Below are 23,749 nucleotides of genomic sequence, written 5' to 3' on the forward strand. Positions count from 1 at the left end.
CCAATGATGTCTAACTCTTCTCCATATCTGCTCCTTTCATCTTAAGGATGCATCCCCAATCACTTAAAACCGTGGTAATAGCCAAACACCAACCTCTCCTCCCATCTCCTCAGTTCTACCATTCTAACAGTAGAATCCCCATTGACAGCAAGTTTATTTTGCTGTGGAGTCCCATATTAGCCTCTTTTGGCCATCTTCTTGGGAGCTTCTGGTGCTCTTTTCCGCCAACCCTGTTGGTGCCTCCAGTGGCTGGATAGTGTAAGAGTTTTGGATAAGCACTGCTAGAATGCTGGACCTGTTTTTTATGCGGTCCTTCTTCTCCAACACCCACTGTGATGCACTTGTTTGTCATTCCTGGCAATGTCTGATACAGCTGTTTCTCATTCCTGGCAATGTCTGGAATAAAGGTAGTGCTTTCTATCATCCTTGAGTAACAGAAAAAACTCTCACGCTGCATCCTGTGTTTGTCTATGCATGGAGGAGAGAACTATCCACTCAGCCTGGACAGCTGTCAGCAGATGCAAGACACTGAATCCTCCAATGTTTAGTTTACCAGATCACTGCTTCACATCCATGGTACTGTATGAAGTTAATAATTTATCATTTTTTGCTTAACTTTTGTTTGCTTGTTCACTGGCCAGTGTTCACTTTTGCTTTACATTTTCAATTTATTTATACAGACCTTTGTAGTCTGTTGTACATTGTCAGATGTTGGGAATATTTGATTACTTATAAAGATTTAAACCTTCTACCTCTGGTCCTGTGTTGGGAGGGGGGGGGGTTAACTCTTCCTAGCATTTCTGCTTAGTAAAAGCTCTTTTTGTAAATAAGAAGTTTTAGTTATCCTGTCAGTGCCTGACATAATGGGTGAGATTTAGAGGAGTGGACTAAACTACACAGGGGCATTGTACAGGTAAATACGTTGAAAGGTAAACTCCTGATTCAAAGGTGGAAGTGCCTCAACTAGTATAGTATATACAACACTATGAGTCATGTCTGTTAAAAAGAACTGATAAATGTCAAAGAATAATTGTTCCGTTATGAAATACTCTTCCAGGAGCATGTGTGGAGTCCAACAGGTCTTAGAGTGCTAAACTTAAGAATACAAAGAATATCTTTATATATGAAGCAACGTCTAATGTCATATTCTGTTTTATCGTTTATTTATCTTCAAGAAAAGGATGTTTCACCCCACTAGGGTTAATTACATTGATGTCAGCAAAATGCTGTGTTGCAGTGTTTGCCATTTTGTTATTGCTAACTTCTCTGTCGAGTTCCTGCAGTCTTTTTAAATGATCTGATGGTTTATCCATTGTACAGTATGCAGTCTGGGCATTTTAAGGCTTAAATGTCATTTTTACTGTTAAAGGTGTATCTGCATCAGTTTTCGAAACTTGTAGCATTATTGTTACAGTTGCAGCAAGCACCATGGTGGATGGTTCCCCATGCTATGTGTAGAAACTTGCAAACGTTTGTGATTCTGTATTCTGTAGTTGCTATGGGCCAAGTAAGTTATGTGCTTACTTGCTTTAAAATAAATATTCGCAGTATGTGGAAAATAGAGTTAAGAAATGCATTGTTGGTTAGAAACTTTCAAGCTTTCCTAATGATAGAAACCATTTGTTGAGACTAGATGTATTCTAGATACGAGAGCAAGGTTAACCATCTGTAGTATGACTGGTTTCCTGGAAAACTGCACAACGAAGCATTACAGTTACACCCTGAATTTAAAGAAAAGGACAACTTGCTGGTCCTAAACTCATTTCAGACTGGAATTATCTTTCCCAACCCTCTCATTTGTCATCTTCAGCAGTCCATGTCAGACATTAGGAACTCGCATATTGACTCTTAAGAGCCATAGAAAACACAGAGTGAGTTTTTAATTTAACATTTGAGCAGAGGTACTGACTGTGTAAATTTCCTCCCCATGTTGTTATAGTCAAATGCAGTAGGTCACTGCCTCTGTCCGGATATTTGTCTGGCCTTCATTTACAGAATGTTTGTTTACCTCTCTAATGACCTGCTGCATTTAATTTTACTGCTGTGCCTGGCATGTTCCAGTTTACCTTTCACTCTTAGTTTTATTGTCTTGAGCTGTACTTGAGTTTTGTACTTCTTCACCTGGAGGTCACTGTAGCTTGTTAGTATTGTCTTGCTGTGGTATTAATCCTACATTGCAGTGTTACTTATGCTGTCATTTTGTTCTTTGAGCATTTTTCTTATTTGTAATTTTGCATTGTTGTAAAAAAAACGTCCTATATTGCACAGCTTTTAAACAGAGATCGTGTCTAGATCTAGGGACACCATTGTCCTCCTTTACGCAGCCCTCATTAGACCAGTCATCGAATATTATGTCCCTTTGGGCATGTGCCTGTCCTGAAACATGCAGCAACTGGAACACCCACTGAGATACCTTACTAAAAGGATAAAAGGTCTAAACAACATGTCCTACATGGACTGACTCAGTCATCACTATATTTGGTATCTTATGGATTGCTAAGAGGTGACCTGTATTGGGCATACAAGACATCCTCTGACCCAGTACTGATGGATTTACTGCACATCAACTTGTCCTAGGGATGTAAACCTCTTCTGCAACATCAACAGAAGGGTTTGAAGGACAGGTATATCTTGCAGAGGATACCACTGCTCTGGAACAAGACTCCCCATCTACATAAAACAAAGCTCATCCCTGTCCATTTTCAAGAGCAAGTTAGAGCTATGGATGGGAAACAAGTTTACACCAGGAGTGCCCCTGTATTACTAATGGACAGAAGCAGCTTCTAAATGTTTTATCCCATACATGAATCCCCTCAAATTATCTATGGTATGATCAAAGTTATTTTCATTAGGGGTAATATCTAATTATCAACCATGGGATTGGTAAAGCCAATCTCTAACCAAATGGGATAAGTTATATTGAACACAGAAAGGGAAACTGGCTAGATTTAAAATGGCTCACAGTGATAGCTAGCTTAGTACTTATCTAGAAAACTGTTAGAACCTGGAACCATTTAGTCTGAGTCATGTTAAAGAGGCCTGTGAGCGGAGTAACCAACCTGCATCGGTATCAGATAAGTAAAATGTTCCAAGAGCATTTAGTCCCGTCATCCTAATACAGTTGAAAGTTTACTGGAATACAGCTGTATTATAATTACTGGCAGTAAGGAGGGGCAGACATGGAGACATAGAGAGCAATGATTCTGGGAGTTCTTTTGCTGGATAACTGTTCAGAAGTGCAGCTAAAGCAGGGCAAAGGGGCAGCCAACCTCCCCTCCTTGCAAGGTGTTTGGGGGTTCAATTGTCAGCTGCTGCCAATGATAGTGTAATTGTTTTACTTCAGGTCTGAAGGGCTTAGTGGGCTGTATTTTACTACTGTGTAGCAAGGAATTTGTTCCACTTAAAAGTAGTAATTTTTTCGAAAGCTGTTAGATTAACTGATTTTGAGTGGTAAACCATCATTAATTTGGCACAGATGGTTGAATCCACCTGCACGAGTCCCACATTGTGAATGTAGGAATGTCAAAAACTGATATGACCAACTGCCCAAATTTGCCCCTCTTCTGGACCCATGGTGAAGCTTGTTCCTGGGTCCAGAGCATTAGAGAGTTTCAGTGTTTGTCAGGTATACCGGTACTCCGACTTTTGTAAAACTGTTTTGGCCATTGGTGGAATCTACTACTGCTAGTGTGTTGATGTAATGATAGTAAACCATTTGATTTTTTTTTTATTGTTTTGCTCCTCAGCTTGGAGCTGAGGGTTGCCAGATGATCCAGCTATGGCTCTATAACTGTTACTAATTGTATTTTTTGAATGCACAAAATGATTTCTAGTCTCAGTGTAGACTATCACTCTAATGATGCTGCTAAACTCAATTGCATAAACACAGCTGACTCTTCATGTTTGCTGCTGCATAAAACCATGGGAAAGGGTTGAGAAATTATCAAATAAGTTTAAAGGCCTTTTTGAAAAGGAGTTTAAAGTCATCCTTAAACCAAAAGATATTTTTTGGTTGGTTTAAGATAGAGTAGTGCTGACAAACTCCAAATTTCATGAAGTTAATGTACTGAATTCCAAGGACAGTAAATCTTGGGGGGAGTTAGAGTCCCCTAGCCCCCCAGTGATATGCATAAGTGGTTGTGTGAGCTGCCCATTTATGCATTATCACAATCATGCCTTGCCGTCATTCATTGTGTAAGCCCCCCCAGTCTTGGATACTTTTTGGACATTTATATGTCCCTTCCGCAGCATAATCCTGGAGCCCTCAGTCAGTCTGTGTGCCTTTACGTGGTGACAACCTGATTTTTTTAGGAGACTGGCCTTTTTTTATTCTTGACATTCTTAACAGCCATAAATTAAGGTTTCAGAATAACTGCTGTCATGAATGGTCATTTTTGGATATGAATTGTGACTGTTCCTAATTTTGCACTGTGGCCAAGATATATTAAATGTACTTCTAGTATACACTCACACCTAATAGCTGTTGTCCTAAAGCCTCTTGCACTCTTCTTTCTGTCCCTACATCCAGATGTTCATTGTGCATACAGCTGCAGTCATTACAGATGGGATATTCTGCCGTCAGGCGGGTCCTCGGTCGGCCGAATTCCAAAGTCTAGGTCCGGCGTCGGTTGTCGTCGCATCTTCCCTGACGTCAGTGCGGCAGGGGTATAAAAGAGGCAGCTGACGCCATTTTCTTCAGTCTTTCTTGCCGCGTAGTGCCTGAAGCAGAAGCAGTTAGCAAGTGCCGGTCGGCCAGCTCCTGAGATTTACGAATGTATTTCAGCCGAAGTCTTCTTGAAATCTAAGTACCCCATTGGGGAAACTTTTCTTGCCTCAGACTGATGTCAGACAAAGTTAATAATTGCATTTCATGTGGGAAGCAAATACCGCATAAGGATTTCCACTCTTTCTGTATACCTTGCTTATGCCCAGACCATGACGTCTCGGCCTGCCGCTTTTGTGCTAGATTCAACAAGCGCACTATTAAGCGTCGGGCGGAGTTCGCCCTTCACTTTTTTGGCAAAAAATTTAATTATGTTATGTCGTCGGATACTCCGACTCCAGTTTTGAGCAAAAAACGCAAAGATAAGGACTGACATATGAGGTCCGCACCATCTACTGAAACCACGCTAAGGCAGACTACCGGTTCTCTGTTACTCAGCAAGGCGCCTACACAGCCTCTGAGTACCGATGACACTACATTACCAGTGTCTTCAGTACCCGAGGTCGCAGGCTCCTCCGCCCCCCATTCCTACTACAGATACCGACGCCACTCCTGGCAGGAAAACTCAGAATTTAGACAGGCCTGCCATTTCTCAAGGGGTCTTCAGGCCTTCCTCCTTCTCTATTAAAGCCTTCACTAAATCTAAAGCAGCCATGAAAACCAAAAAACAGATTCCTCAGACCCCCTCTCAAGGCACCATGCCTAAAAAGCAGATGCTTAAAATGGCTGAGGATTTGATTACTCTTATCAGGGGTTGTCAACCCCCGTCTGGCAAAAGGCCCAGATTAGAGGAAGACTACCCTTCCTCAGATCAAGCTTCTATTACCTCAGAACTATCTGAGGACCAGGATTATGCCTATTCTCCATTCGAAGGCTCTGATGCAGAGGAGTCTATTCCCTCAGTCTCCCCCCCCCTGAGGACTTCTCTTTTGGGGAAACCCTGCATACATTGAGGGAACACTTTCACTGGGAAGGCCAAGATTACTCAGATTCCAAGAAAAGGCTCAGGGAATTTCTTCTGCTCCCCCAGCATAGGCCCCTGGCTATCCCTCCTGTTTTAGATATATTGGATGATGTGTACACAGAAGCCAGCCTTAATCCAGATTCTTTGCCTCCAGCTCCTGTTAAACCAGACAGGTATTACCGGGTTCCTGATTCTCACCAGTTCCTATATAAAAGCCATACTGCTGACCCAGAAACAATTTCACAGGGTCCCAAGGGAATTAAGGCCTCTACTGCTAAAAACCCATTACCTTCAGAGAGAGATTCCAGAGCTTTAAAAAGGTGGGGGGAAAAGGTGTACACCTCGGCCACTTTAACCATGAGGGCATTAAACTGTCAGTTCCATATGTTAAAGTATCCATGAGGGCATTAAACTGTCAGTTCCATATGTTAAAGTATCAACAGTTTTTGATATCTCAGCTGAAAAGCAAGATGCCACAACCAGAACAACCAGTTTTAAAAGAGTTGCAGGATTTGTTGCATGGTGCAGAGCAAGTGGGTAAACATACCTTGCAGTGTGGTTTTGATGCATTAGAGGCCTCATGTAGAGCTGCTGTTATGGGGTCTGTTATACATAGCATGCTTGGCTCAAAGAGCAAACCTTACCAGATCATGTCAAAGCTAAATTATTAGATGCACCTCTTCAAAAAGATGTATTGTCTGGTGTTAAAGCTGAGGAGGTACTAAAGAAAATGGAGGAAAAAGCGAAATCAATGCAAACAGTGAAAGATTTCCTGCAGGTACAACCTCCACGTTTCAGCAGAAACTGGCCTTCAAAAAATTGGTCCTTTCCAGCCACGGACAGACCTCAAAGGGGCAGATACAGACGCCCAAGGGGTAGAGGGCAACCTCAAGGATCTTTCAGAGCCAGACAGTGGCAAGCACCAACCCCAAGAGGTGGAGAAGATAGATCACAGCCTTGTAGAAAACAGACACAATGACTTCCCCCTACACCTGCCAAACAAAGCTTTAATGGCAGCACCTTTGGGTGGAAAACTGACATTATTCTCAAAAAATTGGCATATTGTTACAAAAGACAAATGGATTCTGGACATTATAGACAGAGGCTACAGGTTCCACTTTCACACCCTTCCAAAAATGAGAGGCATGCCAAACCTGCCACAAAATCAAAGGGCAGAGGCACAAAAACAAATTTCAGCTCTCATGGACATGAAAGCAATTCAAGAGGTACCTGCAAAAGAACAAGGTCAAGGGTTTTATTCCAGACTATTCCTGGTACCAAGGAAAGACAAAGATTGGAGACCTATCTTAGACCTATCCATCCTAAACACATATCTACAGGTGCCAAAATTCAAGATGCTCACATTACAGCAGCTTCTTCCCATGCTGGGCAAGGAGTCTTGGCTGGTAACATTGGACCTCAAGGAGGCATACCTGCATGTCCCTATCAGACAAGATTGCAGAAGATACCCAAGATTTCTTGCAGGTTCAACCCATTACCAATTCTCTGCATTGCCCTTTGGCTTATCTACTGCGCCCAGAGTGTTTACGAAATGCCTGGCATCAGTAATCGCCTTCTGCAGACTACAAGGGATACAAATCTACCCATATCTGGATGACTGCCTGATCCAAGCGGATAGCAAGGACATACTACTGCAGCACCTGGGTGCCAGCTTGAATACAACCACCCAGATGGCCTACCTCACGCCAGACAAACAAGGGCAACTGTCTTAATACTTCAGAAAAATGGCAACTTTCACCAGGTTAACTGCAAGGAAAGTCCTGCAGGCTCTGGAATTCATGGCATCTTGCATCCTACTAATCCCATGTGCAAAGCTGCATATGAGGAAACTTCAATGGTACCTAAAAAACTTATTGTCTCAACACAGCCACAGCTTGGAAGCAATTATACCACTCATTCCATGCCTTCAAAAGGAATTTTTGTGGTGGGCTCAAGCTTGCCAAAGAAACACAGGACTTCCTTTCTGTGTACCTCAAGCAACTCAAATCATCACAACAGAAGCCTCAGACTATGCCTGGGGAGCACACATGACAGATCAGTGCATTCAGGGAAAATGGACCTGAAAAGAGAAGCACCTTCACTTCAACCAAAAGGAAATGCTAGCCGTGCAAAATGCTATTATGACCTTCAAAGACCTACTGCATCCAGGCCAGCTATTGATAAGGACAGACAACACCACAGTGATGTGGTACATAAACAGGGGGGAACTCATTCATACCCCCTGTGCAGGCAAGCCATGACCCTATGGAACACAGCACTGGAATTGCAAATTCAACTACAGGCACAATTCCTGCCAGGGAAGGAAAACACACTGGCAGACAACCTAAGCAGAAATATGAAAGATCCTCACGAATAGAAGTTGCATCCTCAGGTTTTCACAAAGATAACTCGGGCATGGGGACAGCCAGACATAGATCTCTTTGCTACCCACAGAAATTGCCAGTTGAAAAAATTTTGTTCAAGGACCTATTATCCACAGGCCTGGAAAGTGGACACCCTTTCTTTCAGTTGGACAACACTGACAGTCTATGCCTTTCCACCTCTTCCTCTGCTGCCCAAAGTTCTATTAAAAGCCAGAACAGAGAGGCCGAAAATGATTCTCATTGCTCCAGACTGGCCAAGACAACACTGGTATCCGCTCCTGAAGAGCCTGACACATTCCCCACCATGGATCCTACCTCTAGTCCCTCTTCTGTTGTCCCAGCACAACTACAAATCCCTTCACAGCCATCTCAAAACTCTAAATCTAGCTGCATGGAGAATTCCTTGATTTCCCAACAGATTCTCCTCTCCAAGGGTGCAGGATGTCATCTTGGAGGCCAGAAGACCTTCTACTAGAAAAGCCTACTCCGCCAAATGGAAACGATTTTGTGGCTGGAATCAAGAAAAGGGCCAGAATCCTTGGGTAATAAATATACCTCAAATTTTACAGTACCTAGCTGAGATGTTAAACAGTGGACTTTCCTTCTCCTCCATCAAGATCCATGCTTCAGCCATTTCTGCACAATACAACACAGATCCTCCTTTATTCTCTCATCCTCTCTTAAGGCAGTTCCTCAGAGGGGCAAAGAATATAAAATCCCCAAGGAAACCACCAGTCCCTGCTTGGGACCTCAACTTCGTATTGGAAAAGCTGACCCTTCCTCCCTTTGAGCCAGCTTCTTCAACAGAGCTTCAATACTTGTCATGGAAAACAGCCTTTCTTCTGGCTATCACCTCAGCATGCAGGATTTCGGAGCTACAGGCCCTCATGGCTGTGCAACCATTCATCATTTTCCATCAGGATAGAGTTTCCTTACGAACCAACCCTACTTTTATGCCAAAGGTAGTATCCAGTGTAGCTTTGAGTCAGACTATCCACTTACCTACCTTTTATCCTAATCCACAAAACAAAGGGGAAAGACTACTACATTCCTTGGACATTCACAGACAACTTTGTTACTATTTGGACAGGACAAAGCCTCTCAGGAAATCTGAGCAACTCTTTGTGTCCTATGCTGCAGGTGCTCAAGGAAAGTCTATTTCCAAACAGACAATTTCAAAATGGATAGCCCACTGCATACGCTTTTGTTACTCATTTCATGGAAAAACTGTGCCTGCATGCATCAGATCCCACTCCCCCAGAGCCACAGCTACCTCTGCAGCCTTCCTCAGGGGGGTCCCTACCAAGGACATTTTGGAAGCAGCCACCTGGAGTTCAGTGCACACTTTCTCCAAGCACTATCACCTCCCACTATACTCAAAATCTAGAGCGGGCTTTGCCACAGCAGTCCTGCAGGGCATCCTAGCCCCTCCTAGTTCCACTTAGTGCCTACCACCCTTACTTAGCTTTGGGATTCTACCCATCTGTAATGACTGCAGCTGCATGCACGATGAACATAGTACAGTTTTGTACCTACCATAAATGTAGATGTTCGAGTGCTCATACAGCTGCAGTCCAGGTTTCCCTCCCTCCATCCCCTCTTAGGACAGGCCTTATGACAAACACCTTTTCATATAACCTTTTTGGGGTATTCTTTTATGGTGTATTTGCTTGCAACTACTGTTTTTGATTTATCAACATTGCATCTTTGCATAACATTATGTTTGCCTTCCTTCTGGGGGCACCTGACATCTGGGGCAAGAAAAACTGAAGAAAATGGTGTCGGCTGCCTCTTTTATACCCCTGCCGCACTGACGTCAGGGAAGAAGCGGCGACAACCGACGCCGGACCTAGACTTTGGAATTTGGCCACCGAGGACCCGCCTGATGGCAGGATAACCCACCTGCAATGACTGCAGCTGTATGAGCACTCGAACATCTACATTTATGGTAGGTACAAAACTGTACTTTTCTCAGCCCTGCCTACCTGACTGTGCTAGTGACTGAGGATTGTTCATGAGCCTTTGTCACAAGGGTTACAGGTGGTTGCGTTGTCATTGCTTTGTTAGCAGAAAAGTAATATATGCACACCCAATCCTAAGTAGGACACTCCGCCTAGTAGACCGTCCAGTTCCTGTGAAGGAGAGACTGCTTGTTTGGCAACCTAAACAGTGTCTCCATGGATAGGGTTTGGGCTATCTGAGCTGTCACCCTTTCAGACTAGTTATACATTCATGTCAGTTAGTACTAAGATATACAGCAATGCTGTTTATATCTCCTTTGTGACCTTTAACTCTTTATATGTTCTATCCTAAATGTTTTTGTTCCCCTCTAGAAGCTGTGCTTGAATCACAAATCCCGTAACCCTCCCAAAATATTAGGTATGAGGGCCTTTACCTTCATCTTCCTGTGCATCCCTAGTTGATCCTACTGGTTAGTCAAGCTCTTTTTGAAACATAGGTCCCAAACTTTATTTTAATTTTAGTAAAGGATAAATTGTATGCTTCAAAAATAATCTGGAGTCTTTATTTCCCAGTAAGAAATCAGAATCCATCATTATAGTGTTGTTTTGTTTAAATGGTTATATGGTATAAGGCCTTTAAAATGTCTTTCATGGCTTAATACCAATAATTAACCTGTGATGCAGAACCATGGTGCTCCACTGCAAATCTTTTCAAATGAAATATTTAAACATCAGTAGCACCATATAAGAAAATACTAGAACCTGCAACTACAACAGGAAAAAAAGATTTCTAGGCTAGAAGTTATACTCTTATAGTAAATCTGGACTTTTGTTAATGCTCTTCTGATCAGCATGGAGCAAAGTAGGGATAATGCATTAGTTAGACAACTTGCATTTGTACACAATTTGTTTCTCTGACAGTTTTGCTCTTCACAAAATGAGTAACAGCATACAAATAATATGAAATCATTGTTTTTAGGCAAGTGCCAAAAAGAGCGTCTTGGATGTAGACCCAGAGGCCCAAGCCTTGCTGGACTTAATAGGAAAGTCTCGAAAGAGTGAAGGACTACGAGAACCTGTTGATGAAGATGATGAGGCATAACATGATGGTGTAAGCTGAAGTTTTTCCAGCCGAAGTTCAGCAAAAAAGGACATTTGAGGTTCAGAAATCATGCTGAGGCCTTACTGCTGTTACAGACTCTTTTTATTCCTTAATTTTATGCAGATACAATGACAAATGTATTGCTAATATTTTTAAATCTTTTGTTCACTTCCTTTTGTAAATGGGACAAGATGCATTAGCATCCACCTTCCATGCTCAAAGAAGAGTAGAAATCTCCTGTTTATAAAGGGCTTTCATTTTTACACTGTATTAATTATTTATAATGGTTGACAAATCTTTCATTTGTGATGTATTAATATTGACTGCAACAATGATGAATAGTAGACATATTTGTAAATCGATACAATAGGAAAGGCCAACTTTGAAAGGGCAGGTGGAATGCTCAAAAAGTACTCCACTTGGGTTTAAGTTGAAGGAAGAAAGCTTCTGGAAAGCTGATTCTAGCGGTCTGTTGCTTATTAAGTAGATTTGGGGCATATAGCTGTGCAAGTACAATCTATTTTACCCTGGTAATCAGCCATCTTAATACAGTGCCTTTCTTCAGAAAACAAAGAAGTATTGGAAATCAAGGAAATGACACACAAAGAGCAGGACTCTAATTTTGTCTCAGAATTTTACTACTTCCCCTTTAAAAAAAATCAGGAACAACAAATATGTACTTAACATCTGTGGGAGAATTATAAACATGAATATTCAGTGCTAAACTTGCTTACTCTGTTATTTTATTTCATGGCAAATATGTTTTATATTATACCATTATTTTTAACTTCATAACTGAATAGTTTTAATCTTGGCTTTAGGTGTTGGTGATTTTTGGTTAATTGTCCTCAGTGTTTTATTTCCTCCAAAAGTAGAAAGCTGTGATGCATCTTAAGACACAAGAACATTGATGATGTAAGAAAGGTAATATAAATTAGTAATGTAACGTTTACCATAATTATTTTATTATAGCTTTAATACCAAGTTGAATGGAAATGTGTCAGACTTTAACAGTCCTGAGTGATTACCTTACAAGGTATCTAAAAGCAGCAATCTGTGGAGAAAGTATTATAGAGTATCAGTCTTTGTAACAGCTACACTATGACATCTGGATGTGTTTTTTACTGATGGGAAGGAAGCAAAGCTTAGACAGACTTGTCCATAATAGTTTAACGGTAGGATACAAGAAATGAGGACTGACTTTTGGGGCTGTGGTTTGGTTAATTGGCACTTGATTTGTCAAAGCCTTTTTAGTCAAAACCAGCTGACCAGTCCAATTTTCATGAAGGGGAGGCCAAATCTCCTCCTATATTCCCCATACAAATGGGAGGTCTCCTGCCCTGTCTAGTATGCCAAACACTGAGGTTGGCAAACCTTGGGGTTTAAAGTTAAAAAAGTGCTGCCAGTTCAGTTAACTAGTCTCATCCAAATGGTCTTCACCATACTGGGTGACAGCCTAAATGCGGAGTTTAGGATGATGGTCCATATGTATTCTGGCAAGAAAATTATTATTCTTTATTCATCCATATTGTACTGCTTGAGAAGGCATATATGCTTCAAATCACAATCCTGCTAAGGATTTCCTGAGGCACCGACATTTCTAAGTAGCTACTGGTGCATGGTTCATTTCTACTTTTTAGCATCTTTACTATTGGTTGTCAACAACTAATACAGCTTCCAGTTCAGCTAGACGTTTACTCTGCTGTGCTGTTTTATCTCCTTATGTTCAGTATCAGTTTCACTAAGTAAGTGCTCAAACCTGCTTTCTTCATTCCCAGTTTTGATGACGTAGGTAATTACTCAGTTCGTAATTGTGTGCAAGACTTCAGATAGATCTTTGAGAATGAAAATTAAGTTGAATACTGTGCAATTTTTTTTTTCTTTGAAGAAACCAATATGTACAGGATCTGAAACCAGAGTAGTAGATTTACATACCACCTGCATTAGCATTAACCATAAGAAATGCTCCTTTTTTAGATTTGGTACGTCTTATCATGTCACAGTAGACTAAAAATAATTACAGATAACTGTATCCATCAAATGAGAATGCACTCATGGAGCCATCATCACATCTTAAATAGTGACATATGTAATGTAGTGAGCATATAGTACAGGTAAGTGAGAACATGTTGTGAGCATGTAGCACAGGTAAGCATGACCATGTAATGAGCATGTGGCACAGGTAAGCATGAGCATGTAATGAGCATGTAGCACAGGTAAGCATGAACATGTAGTGAGCATATAGCACAGGTAAGCATGAGCATGTAATGAGCATGTAGCACAGGTAAGCATGAGCATGTAATGAGCATGTAGCACAGGTAAGCATGAGCATGTAATGAGCATGTAGCACAGGTAAGCATGAGCATGTAATGAGCATGTAACACAGGTAAGCATGAACATGTAGCGAGCATGTAGCACAGGTAAGCATGAGCATGTAACGAGCATGTAGCATGGGTAAGCGTGAAGATGTGAGCATGTAGCACAGGTAAGCATGAACATATAGTGAGCATGTAGCACAGGTAAGCATGAGCATGTAATGAGCATGTAGTACAGGTAAGCATGAACAATGTAGTGAGCATGTAGCACAGGTAAGCATGAGCATGTAATGAGCATGTAGCACAAGTAAGCATAAGCATGTAGTGAGCATGTAGCACTGGTAAGCATGAACATGTAGTGAGCATGTAGCATAGCTAAGCATGAGCATGTAGTGAGCATGTAGCACAGGTAAGCATGAGCATGTAATGGGCATGTAGCACAGGTAAGCATGAGCATGTAATGAGCATGTAGCACAGGTAAGCATGAACATGTAGTGAGCATGTAGCACAGGTAAGCATGAGCATGTAATGAGCATGTAGCACAGGTAAGTATGAGCATGTAATGAGCATGTAGCACAGGTAAGCATGAGCATGTAATGGGCATGTAGCACAGGTAAGCATGAGCATGTAATGAGCATGTAGCAGAGGTAAGTATGAGCATGTAATGAGCATGTAGCACAGGTAAGCATGAGCATGTAATGAGCATGTAGCACAGGTAAGCATGAACAGTGGCGTGCAAGATGTGGTGTAAGAGTAGGCAGATAAATAAGTGTAAAATGATTTAACTTGGGGACTTAAAAGTTTCCATTATAGTTTAATAACAACAGAGGAAAAGTATTTGTAATTCATGAGTGTGAATGATATTTTGCTTAGTCATTATTGTTCTTGAAATGCTTAAACTTGAGGCCTTAATTTATCTATAGAAAACAAGTCTGAAGATGGTTAGAGAGTAAGCTGGCTTGCAGTTATTAGATAGGGCACAGGAAAAGTAAGCCCATAAAGAGGTACAGAATCCACAGTTTGCTGTAAGAGTCTCTGTTCACATAGTGTAGAGCTATTGTTAGCAGATATTCATGGGAGTGCATCCCATAGTTACCTGAGAAAATTAATTAATTATGGCTGTTTTGTTGATGGCTGTCTGTAGTTATCTGATATGATTAATGAGGACTGCTTATTGATGGGCATCTCTAGTGATCTGAGAGGATTAATAAGGACTGTCTTAATGGAGAATGGATATGAGCACTGGCAAGGTATTCTCTTGTATGTTCCCTGAGCACCACTGAGGAACGAGTTGTCTCTTTTGGTCATTTTGGCTGAAAGAGAAGCTATGAAGTGGACCAAAGCTTGCATTCCATTAAGGGAGATAAGGTGAGAGACTTGAACCTACCCATAGTACATGCAACCAGAGGCCAAGCGGTTTAAGAAACAGTAATGAGGGGAGATGGTCATAAGGATGGTCTGTGATGAGCAGGCCAAGGCCTGCAATCATGACCATCTATCACCCATTACAAACTAACTCCACGGCAGACTCCTTTTGATAGCCTGAAAGGAAGATGTGGGGATGTGTGGCTGCCTGGTCCGCCCCCACTCCCCAACCTCTGTGTGAATAGTAAGAACCTCCTGGATTTGAGATGGTTCTTTTGCTTACACTCAGTGGATCCAAGAGACTATGGGCAGGGGTGAAGAAGCACAGCAAAGCTTTGAGAACATTAAAACATGTTTTGGAGCCTCTCCTTTCCCTTGACTTTTATATTCTTTTTAACCCTAATAGCTTTTGATTGTAAAGTTAAGCTACTTACCCTTGTGCATTTAACACTCCACAAAATCTCCACAATACATGTTACTGACTAGCTGTTTGTTTTTTAAGCAAGCTCACACACACAGTATGATTCCTCAGTGATCAACCTCCTTATAATATGGAATCTAAGTTGATATGTCATGCCCTTTTATTCTGTTCTCCTTGAGCTGTCACTTTGGCATGCTCTTTTAAAGGCTGTCTCCCAGTCAGACTGCTTTCTCTCAATGTGTATTTATTCCCATTTATTGCTTGTACAGTCACTATGTATATGCCTTCCATTACTGTTATTATTCTTTGACCTGGTTGACTCTTTCCATGTCATTCTGAAGGGGGTGTCATAATATTTGTTGAAACTTCAGCTTTGTGTTTAGAGCCAGTTAAGAGACAAACAGGACTGCTATCAGAAACCAGTTTTTATCAGTGTGAAGTAACTGCAGCTCAGAATTTTTCATCTCTTTTAAATTCAGTGATCCAGAATTTAATTGTATAGCATAGCAATGGGCATGGTGGTACAGCATCCATAAGGGAAGGAAGAATTTGCTTCTGGAAGAAACAAGAAAATTACATCGATTTTGCATGTATTTAAATAAATGAGCAGAACTGAAAGCGGTGGTGTTGGTTGTCTTAATGGACATTCAAAAAGGTACCTTTAGGGGGGCTTAACTGTGCCTTAACCATTTTGATGATGCTGTTTAACAGTGGTTTTACCATGATCTTGTACATTGGTATCAGCACCTTTATTTGTGATTCAATTTGCTCTGGATCCCAACATTGGGCTTATACTGGCCACTGCCCATACATGCCAGTCACTGTTACATCTTCTGAGATAATCTCCAGATTGAGTTGCAGTCTGAGAATTGTTATTTTTTTCCTTTCATTTCAGAATTACTGTCCCTAGGTCAGGTTTTGAAACATTTGCATTATATTGATCAGTGTTCTATCTTTTCTCATCATACCTTCTCTCCTATTAATACTGTTACATGTCTCATTCCCCTATAACTAGATTCTGTTTTCCTTATAGCTTCTCAGCAGTATTGTAAGCAACTCCATTCCTATCCTTTTTGCAACTTATTACATCTGTTTGCCAATTGTTGTCTTTGAAGATCATATGCAAACTGACATAATCAAATTAAGCTATCTGTTCTGAAAATACATTTCTTCAGTATTTGCTTACATTGGATGCCATTTAAGTTTGCATTCTCACTTGTCTTTTTAAGGAAGATCTCTTCCAAAACTGTCCTCTCTAGCCATACCATCCCCCCATCGATTACACAACAGAGAGTCCCGCTTCCTTGCTGATGTGCTGACATCATGTCAGGGTCAGCAGAGAACATTACCTAATCAGCAAGAGGGAGAAAGGCATATAAAGAGAGGACTTTCAGATTGAGGTAATTTTACTTGTTTTATTTGTCTAATTTTTAGTTTTGAGGTTAGTTACTCATTGTTGGTTAATCAGTCTTCAAACTCCTGTACATTCTGAATTCCTTTTGTGCGGAAACAAAGATGAAGGCTGTTTCTGTTTCACTGTCACACAACCACATCACTTGCAGAACAAAGTCCATAACTCTTAAATGTCCCAGAATTTGCCTTATTTCACCAAATGATACCTTTCATTTCTCCGTGATATTTGCAGATGATCACTGATTTTAACTCATATTTTTGCCCTATCCATCCCTCCTAAAACTTTTGATTTTCTAGTAAATCTCTGAGGATTACAATCTGACACTATTGCTAGATAGTTTCATAGTTTATAGTCCATTGTGTCTGGAAAATGCATGCTGATACAAAACCTGTTTCATTAATAAACAGACATACTACACTCAGCCATTGTACAGCACTACCGTGATATTTATTTACTTAGAAAAAATATATATATTTATATATATATATATATATATATATATATATATATATATATATATATATATATATCTATAGGTAAGAGACCCAGTCTACTAGTGCAGGGAAGATCCAACTTTGCATCATCAAAGCGATAAGCATGATGATACAAAGACAGGAAGCACTGCACTGTAAGTCCATGAAAAGCCAAAGTTTGCAAGCAGAAAATAACCATAAAATGAAACCACAGAATATCCAGTAGATTGGATTTGCAGAGTGGGAAGCCATCCTGTCATCCCAGAAGAGAGAGACTGCAGGTAAGTCCAAAAAAAGTTAAACATCACTTTTTAAACCCGAATAGTTTGTGCTGAACCCAGGTAGCAGAAAGGTATCAAAGGTTTGTGAAGGTATAGGAACTGCCTATTGTCTCTGTCGTAATTCTTTACTTATTTTTAATCCTTTAAATAGTCTAGTTGTCTTTTTTCAACCTGTTTTTTGTTTAAAAATTTGCAAAAAAAAAAGTCTCTATGCTTTCCTTGCAGACTGATGAGCGGAGTAGATGTTTGGTTTCCTTTTGCAGGTGCACATTAGTTTACCAGCAAATCAGATCCCTCTGTAGGCAGTGGTAACTGTACCTACTTTTAATGGCACACTTTGGTATTTTTTATTCACATATTTATTATGGCAGTAATAATAATAATAATTTCTTCTGCTTTTGGTGACCCCACATTGCAGCAGGTGACTACCACAAGTGGTTTGTTTGCGGGCGGGGCTTGTGGATGAAAGGAAAGGCAAGTTAGAAAATGACAGTGAAATGATCATTGTCATGACTTGGTAAGGGCAGTTTCCAAGAGTTACAAGTTGACATAAATTACTGAGATAATGTTTTCTTTGTTTCGTCACAATCTAACATCAGAGGGATACACAAAAAGTGACTGCCTTTTTGTGAGGTAGACTGTGAAAGCTCAGGGCATTTGCACAACGTGGCCTGTCTGGGGAGGGGCAGTATATTTGTCTATGAACATCAGGTTGAAATTGAGTACTGAGGCTACTGTCTTTCACTTTCTCGATAGCTGCACATCATAAACACAGAATGCAACTGTGTTGTTTTAGAGGCTGACTGTGTGGAAGCAAAGTACAGTAGTCCATTGAGAGTTTGTTGGAGGGGTGTATGCATTTCCTCAAAGATGCATAGAAGGTGGCTATTTTTTGAGGTATGGATGAGGAGGAATGCTGTGAGTGAAAAAAACAGGGCAGTTGCATAATCACTGCTAAATAAAAATGACATGGCTGGTTTAGAAGAGTATGTCTGACAGCAGCAACCTCAAATGCATTACTACGGCCATGGTGTATTTCATTTTCTTGTAAGTGAGATATCAGAAGTACAGACTGTATTTTTGGGAGAGCTATTTGTCAAACCAAAAGACAGTTTAAAAAGAATTGCTGTTGAATGATTATTGATGTAGCTTGTGGGCAGGGACAGTGCAAGTCTCTTATGGCAATATACTCATTTTATGTGAATTATTTACCATCAGAGGTGTTATAATCTCTCAGAACGGCAAATCCACTTCAGGAATATACATGTAAAAGGAGCTAAGGATAATGATTGCATTTTCACAAACACAGTGAAGACACAAGCCATGTTTTGGCTTTCAAGTTTTTACTTTGATTTCACAGCCTCCCAAGAGCTAATGTCTTTAGATTCAGTTCACAGTATGCATACTTTTATTTTGTTCATAGGGATAGATATGTAGTTCATAAATCATATTATTCTACATATAAGCAAAACATTATTTTTGTTCCTCAAAGTGAGGCTTTCCAAAATTTGAACTATTACAGAAAAAAGTGAAAACTTAATGAAGAATGTCATTTAGCATCCAGAAGTTCATAACTTAAATCTAGGTATTCAGTTATACTTTGCAGTCATTATCCAAAAAAAAAAATACTAGAAAATGTCAGATAATTTTAGAGCAATAATACTGAACTGGCATATTCATCCAATAAGCCTACATGCCAAATTAGAATATGCCAGACTCCCAGGGTGCTGTATGCACAGTTTCCATTGGGTATGAGTGCACTGCTTCTGCCCGAGGTGGTAGAATGCAGCCTATTTCCAGAATTTGGATTTACTGTGTTTTCATTAAATCAGAAATAGCGGAAAAAACAAATGCATCACCAAGCAAGGCAGCATTTCTGTTATGTTGGACCTAAACTGCATGTACTGACAAAGGTAGTGTGCTGTGATGTAAACAAGCATTGAGAGTTGGTGTAGTCCTTGGGGGTAAAAGAAGTTATTTGGATGTATTTTTTGTTCAAGTGTCTTATTGTTGTTGTTCTAACTGCCTTTTGATTATGAATCCCCCTTATGGGAAGGAACTGGTATAGTGCCCTGTATGCACAGTGGCCAATCCAGTATTTGGTGAGCTTTTGTTCTCATAGAGTGGCATTATGCTGTTTACACCTGGGGATGATTGGCCTTTTCTCAAACGATTGTGTGTGACAGTAACATTTGAAGCATATATGCACAAGATTGCCATAAGATAAGAAGTAAAAACTGGTATATATATTTCACAAGAAATATACTTTTACATTTGCAACCTGCCTTGGCTCTAGTGTAATTCTTTATAACAGCTAAAGTGGAAAAATCAAATTAAGTGTTATGCTGCACTGATGTGGTAGTATTGTGTGATTTTTCAGTTGGTTCTGGTAGAAATTGTCATAATTAAATCTCAAAGGGAACTGATATGGCCTTTTAAACATGGGTACAAAATTCATTGATTTAGAGATGTGCAGTGCTAGAGACTTGTATTTTAAATTGTATTCAGTTTTTAAACTGTATTCAGTTTCAGTGTGTGTGTGTGTGTATGTGTTGTAAGGAGCATCTCAGTATGCAGAATGCAATATGACACAGAATACTTCTTTACAAATTTTAATTACAGCAGAAGTAAAATAATGTATATTTTATCAGGAAAAAATGTTTCTTTTACAAACGTGGCATAGCTATCATGAAATAGTTTGAGACATAGAATTGGTGGGATTAAATTCAGCATTTAGCTGCACTGAAACTCCTAATGGTAGCTGTCTTATGTGCATTTTTATAGCAGACCATCCTGTTATTGCCTTGACATTTCATAATGAAATCCCAAAGGGGAGAGTGAGATATTACCCGTATTTATTAATTTGTTTATTATGTCTCTGTTTGTGAACAGGTAAATTGGCTGGTCTCTTGATGCTTCTCAGCCATGACCCGGGCTCCTGAGGAGTATAGACATTTCAGTTGTTTACAGCTGAGTACACACACATTCATTTGATTACAGTTGTACATGCAGTGATGTAGTGATTATAATGGCTGTAAAGTAACAAAGAGAATTTAACAGCTAATAATTGCAGTAATGTCTTGTGCAGTATGTACAATATATTTACATTATTTACAATTGATGAAATTGTGACACTTGTTAGCTACTCTCCATGAACATTTGTGAAAGATTATGTACTTTGACTTGTTGTTGTGTCTCTCGGCTTTTCCCGGTTAGGGGTCGCCACAGCAGAACTCCGGTCCGCTAATGACTGGCAGTAGATTTTTACATGCCGAGTTGCCAGCTCTGACGCACAACCTTCAATGAAGATACGCCCATTCATGCATGTCTCCACACAGAAGACACTCTAGCTGAGAATCGAACAGGACAGCGTCTGGCTGTGAGGCGACAATGCTACTGCAGCACCACCACCGTAAATAATTAAATAAAAGATTATTTACTTTGACTATACTTGTCAAATAGTCTGGTATCTGACTGATTTGCATGTACCAAGTACGTTCAGCATAAAATCCAGTCAAAAGTGCCTCTTGTTCAGTAGCCTTTATGTAGACAAATAACTGTAAAATCAGGAATTTTAGCAAGAATTGTTCTATTGCAGTGGCTGTAATATAGATATTTACATAGACAGTTAATTGCAAATTGAGCTGTCATGCATCTGCTCTGAACTGACAGTGTACTTTGTTTTCTTTACTCCATGTTGTTTCTGGCTTAAACATTCAAATGTCTTGTGCATTTTTTCCTGCAGCTTACACTCACTTTCCCAGCCTTGAGCTTCAGTCCTTGAATCTATAAATCTTAATAACAAGACCTGTTAGCCCGGATTATCTTATCTGCAGAAGTATCTAAACTGCCTGCTTCTGTCTTTGTAAATTCACTCTGGCACACAACAAACATTTTCTCGAAAACTGAGAGTTGGCATGTCTTTATCTGTGTTTGGCATGAAGGTAACTGCTTTCAATTTAGCTGTTCTTTTCCAGTGATGTGATGTAATATAAAATGTAAAATGAAGATGGAAAATATTGGTCTACTTGAAAATGGATTCATCTCCAACCCTTTTCAAGAGAGAACTATGTAAGATCCAACTTAAATTGCAGCTGGATTCATTGATGAGGTACTTGAGCAGGCCTACTTTTAATTCCTTAGTTGTTAAAGCTTTAATTTCTGTAGCTGAATAATTCCATGTTGTGGGAATATTGCATGAGAAAGCTTTCTCACCAATGTTCTTTTTGAAAGGGGGCCTTAGAAGTACAGTATTGTCTTCTTGACTTCTCAAGTAGTAGGTTTGTTCCTCAACTCTGTTGTGCCTATAGCGCTATCTACATGGTTTCTTCATCTGCGCCTAAAATGCCTGTGCCTTTTTGAAGCATTAATCCACCATGCCTAGGGCACATCAGTGCGTTCTACACTTTCTACAGATCTCAAATTGTTTACTTTAATTTGGGGAAGCTTTAATGTAGAAAAGTAATTTCTGCAGTGAAGCTACTTTAGAGTACAAAAACTATAGCCTTTCCATTCAAAAATTCTGCAGACAAAAAAAAAATTTCAGATTTTTTTTTTCACAGAACCATGGATACACCATCCAAAGCTGCAATTGGTCCATTTTTTCCTCAGACAACTTTGCCCAGGCTGCTGCAGTCCTAAGTGGGCTATGAAAATTTATCTTAAAATTTTATACCCACAATTTTATGTCTGTAAAGGTTGAAAACTGACACTGATGCGTTAGCTGAGATGACTAAAGATGAAACCTAGGGACATGGAGTTCCACATGAAGAGATATCTGACATCACTATAGAGCAGCCAGTAACATCTTTGGTCAGCTCTTCTTGTGTGTCACTGCCCCTGCTCAATCCATGGAAATATAAGCAGGGTATCTGTGTGCTTAGGTCTCTTTCCAAGCAACAACTGAGCTCATTATTTTCTTGTGATAGTCTCAGAAAGGGTTTGTTCATCGGTAAGCACAGTATCTTTCTGAAAGGATGCTGCTTATCTTTATTTATTTAATGATACTTGAATTGTTTTTCAGTATCTCCCATGTTATCTGGCTAGAAGACCTGTTCATTACTGTGACATTAACTATGAGTATGGCTTGGAGACTGGTTAGTTTTTTTGAATGATACCCCCCAAACCAAACCTCTGGCTGAATTAAGAGTGCTTTAAAAATGTAGCTTAAATATTTAGTTTTTCCTGTCTGACCCTCTGCAGCCACAATCTAGACAGGAAGGTCAATGGTGGGTGTTGTTATATTTAATCATTCCAAGTGTTTTGGGAATAACCTGAGTAACTGGGAATAATGTCACAAACATTGTAAATTTTTTTCTGTAAATAGCTATGAGAATTCTCCCCCAAACTGTTGTCTGGTACTCTGGCCAGGATCTAATTTGAGTATTGCAGTTATTTATGATATTTTTTTTCCCCAGTGTGTTTGTGATTTATTTTTCAATCTCCATATTACCATATGTCTGCAAAGATAAAGCTAACTGCATTTTTATCCTTAAAAAAAATGAAAAGCAAAAGAAAAAAGTGCCCTTTAGTGAAACCACATGTTCAATGACATGCATAGTCTGAAAGTATGTGTATTTTTCTTTAAGCCAAGTACAATTTTCTACATAGTCCATTTTGTAATGCTCATGGTATTTTGGTGATTTTTATTTGTTGTCTGGGATCTTTAAGTATACAATGAAAAGTAAATGAATTTTTAAATACTGAAGTATTATAATGCCATTGCCGCAACAAGTGTGCTGCACATTAAATAAAACTGGAGAGTTTGTCTATTCTGCATCTAGAACTCCCAGCTCTTGTTGAAAATGTGTATTTGGTATAAAGTAATTAAAAACAATAAAAGATAATGGAATGACGAACAGACAACACCAACATTGTTGCCAAACATGCAGATAAAGGTGGAGGGATTGTAGACATGGGCACCAAGTTTTATACTGATGCAGTATTTAACATGTTCACCAGACTATATCCGTATAAATGGCAAACAAGTAAAAGAGATTATTAAACATTTATCTACTTGTCTACATCAGATGCATTTAGAATCATGAATAGACAGTGAACTTTTACAGTACTTTACAACTGATGAACCATACCAAAAATACACAAATTGGTCAACTGTTCACCAGTGTGACCAATTGTTTTGGGTCGAGGATGAGGCATAGAGCCAGTATCTAAATATTTGGACCATGAGCTAAAAAAATATTGATAAAGCTAACAGAATTACTAGAGACACTTCAGAATTTATATACCAACTTTTAGACTTGTCAAATTGCAATACTTGTCATGATTTCCACTTGGTAACAATGGATATAGACTCATTATTTACTGTAATCCCTAACAGTGTTGA

General features: G+C 39.7%; 1 protein-coding gene across 2 annotated transcripts in view; it reads left to right on the top strand.

Annotated features, from left to right (window-relative positions):
* Window positions 1-11,397, top strand: part of MEAK7 (MTOR associated protein, eak-7 homolog) — a 167,985-nt gene extending 156,588 nt beyond the window's left edge. For both annotated transcript variants that reach the window (XM_044081470.1, XM_044081471.1), the window contains one exon: window positions 11,012-11,397. In XM_044081470.1, the coding sequence (XP_043937405.1) occupies window positions 11,012-11,134 (123 nt within the window). In that variant the 3' untranslated portion in view covers window positions 11,135-11,397. The remainder of the gene's footprint in view (window positions 1-11,011) is intronic.
* The last annotated feature ends 12,352 nt before the right edge of the window (window positions 11,398-23,749 follow it).

Source organism: Protopterus annectens, chromosome 8.part0, assembly GCF_019279795.1.
Source record: "Protopterus annectens isolate FY-2018-M chromosome 8.part0, PAN1.0, whole genome shotgun sequence".
Taxonomy (NCBI): domain Eukaryota; kingdom Metazoa; phylum Chordata; order Ceratodontiformes; family Protopteridae; genus Protopterus; species Protopterus annectens.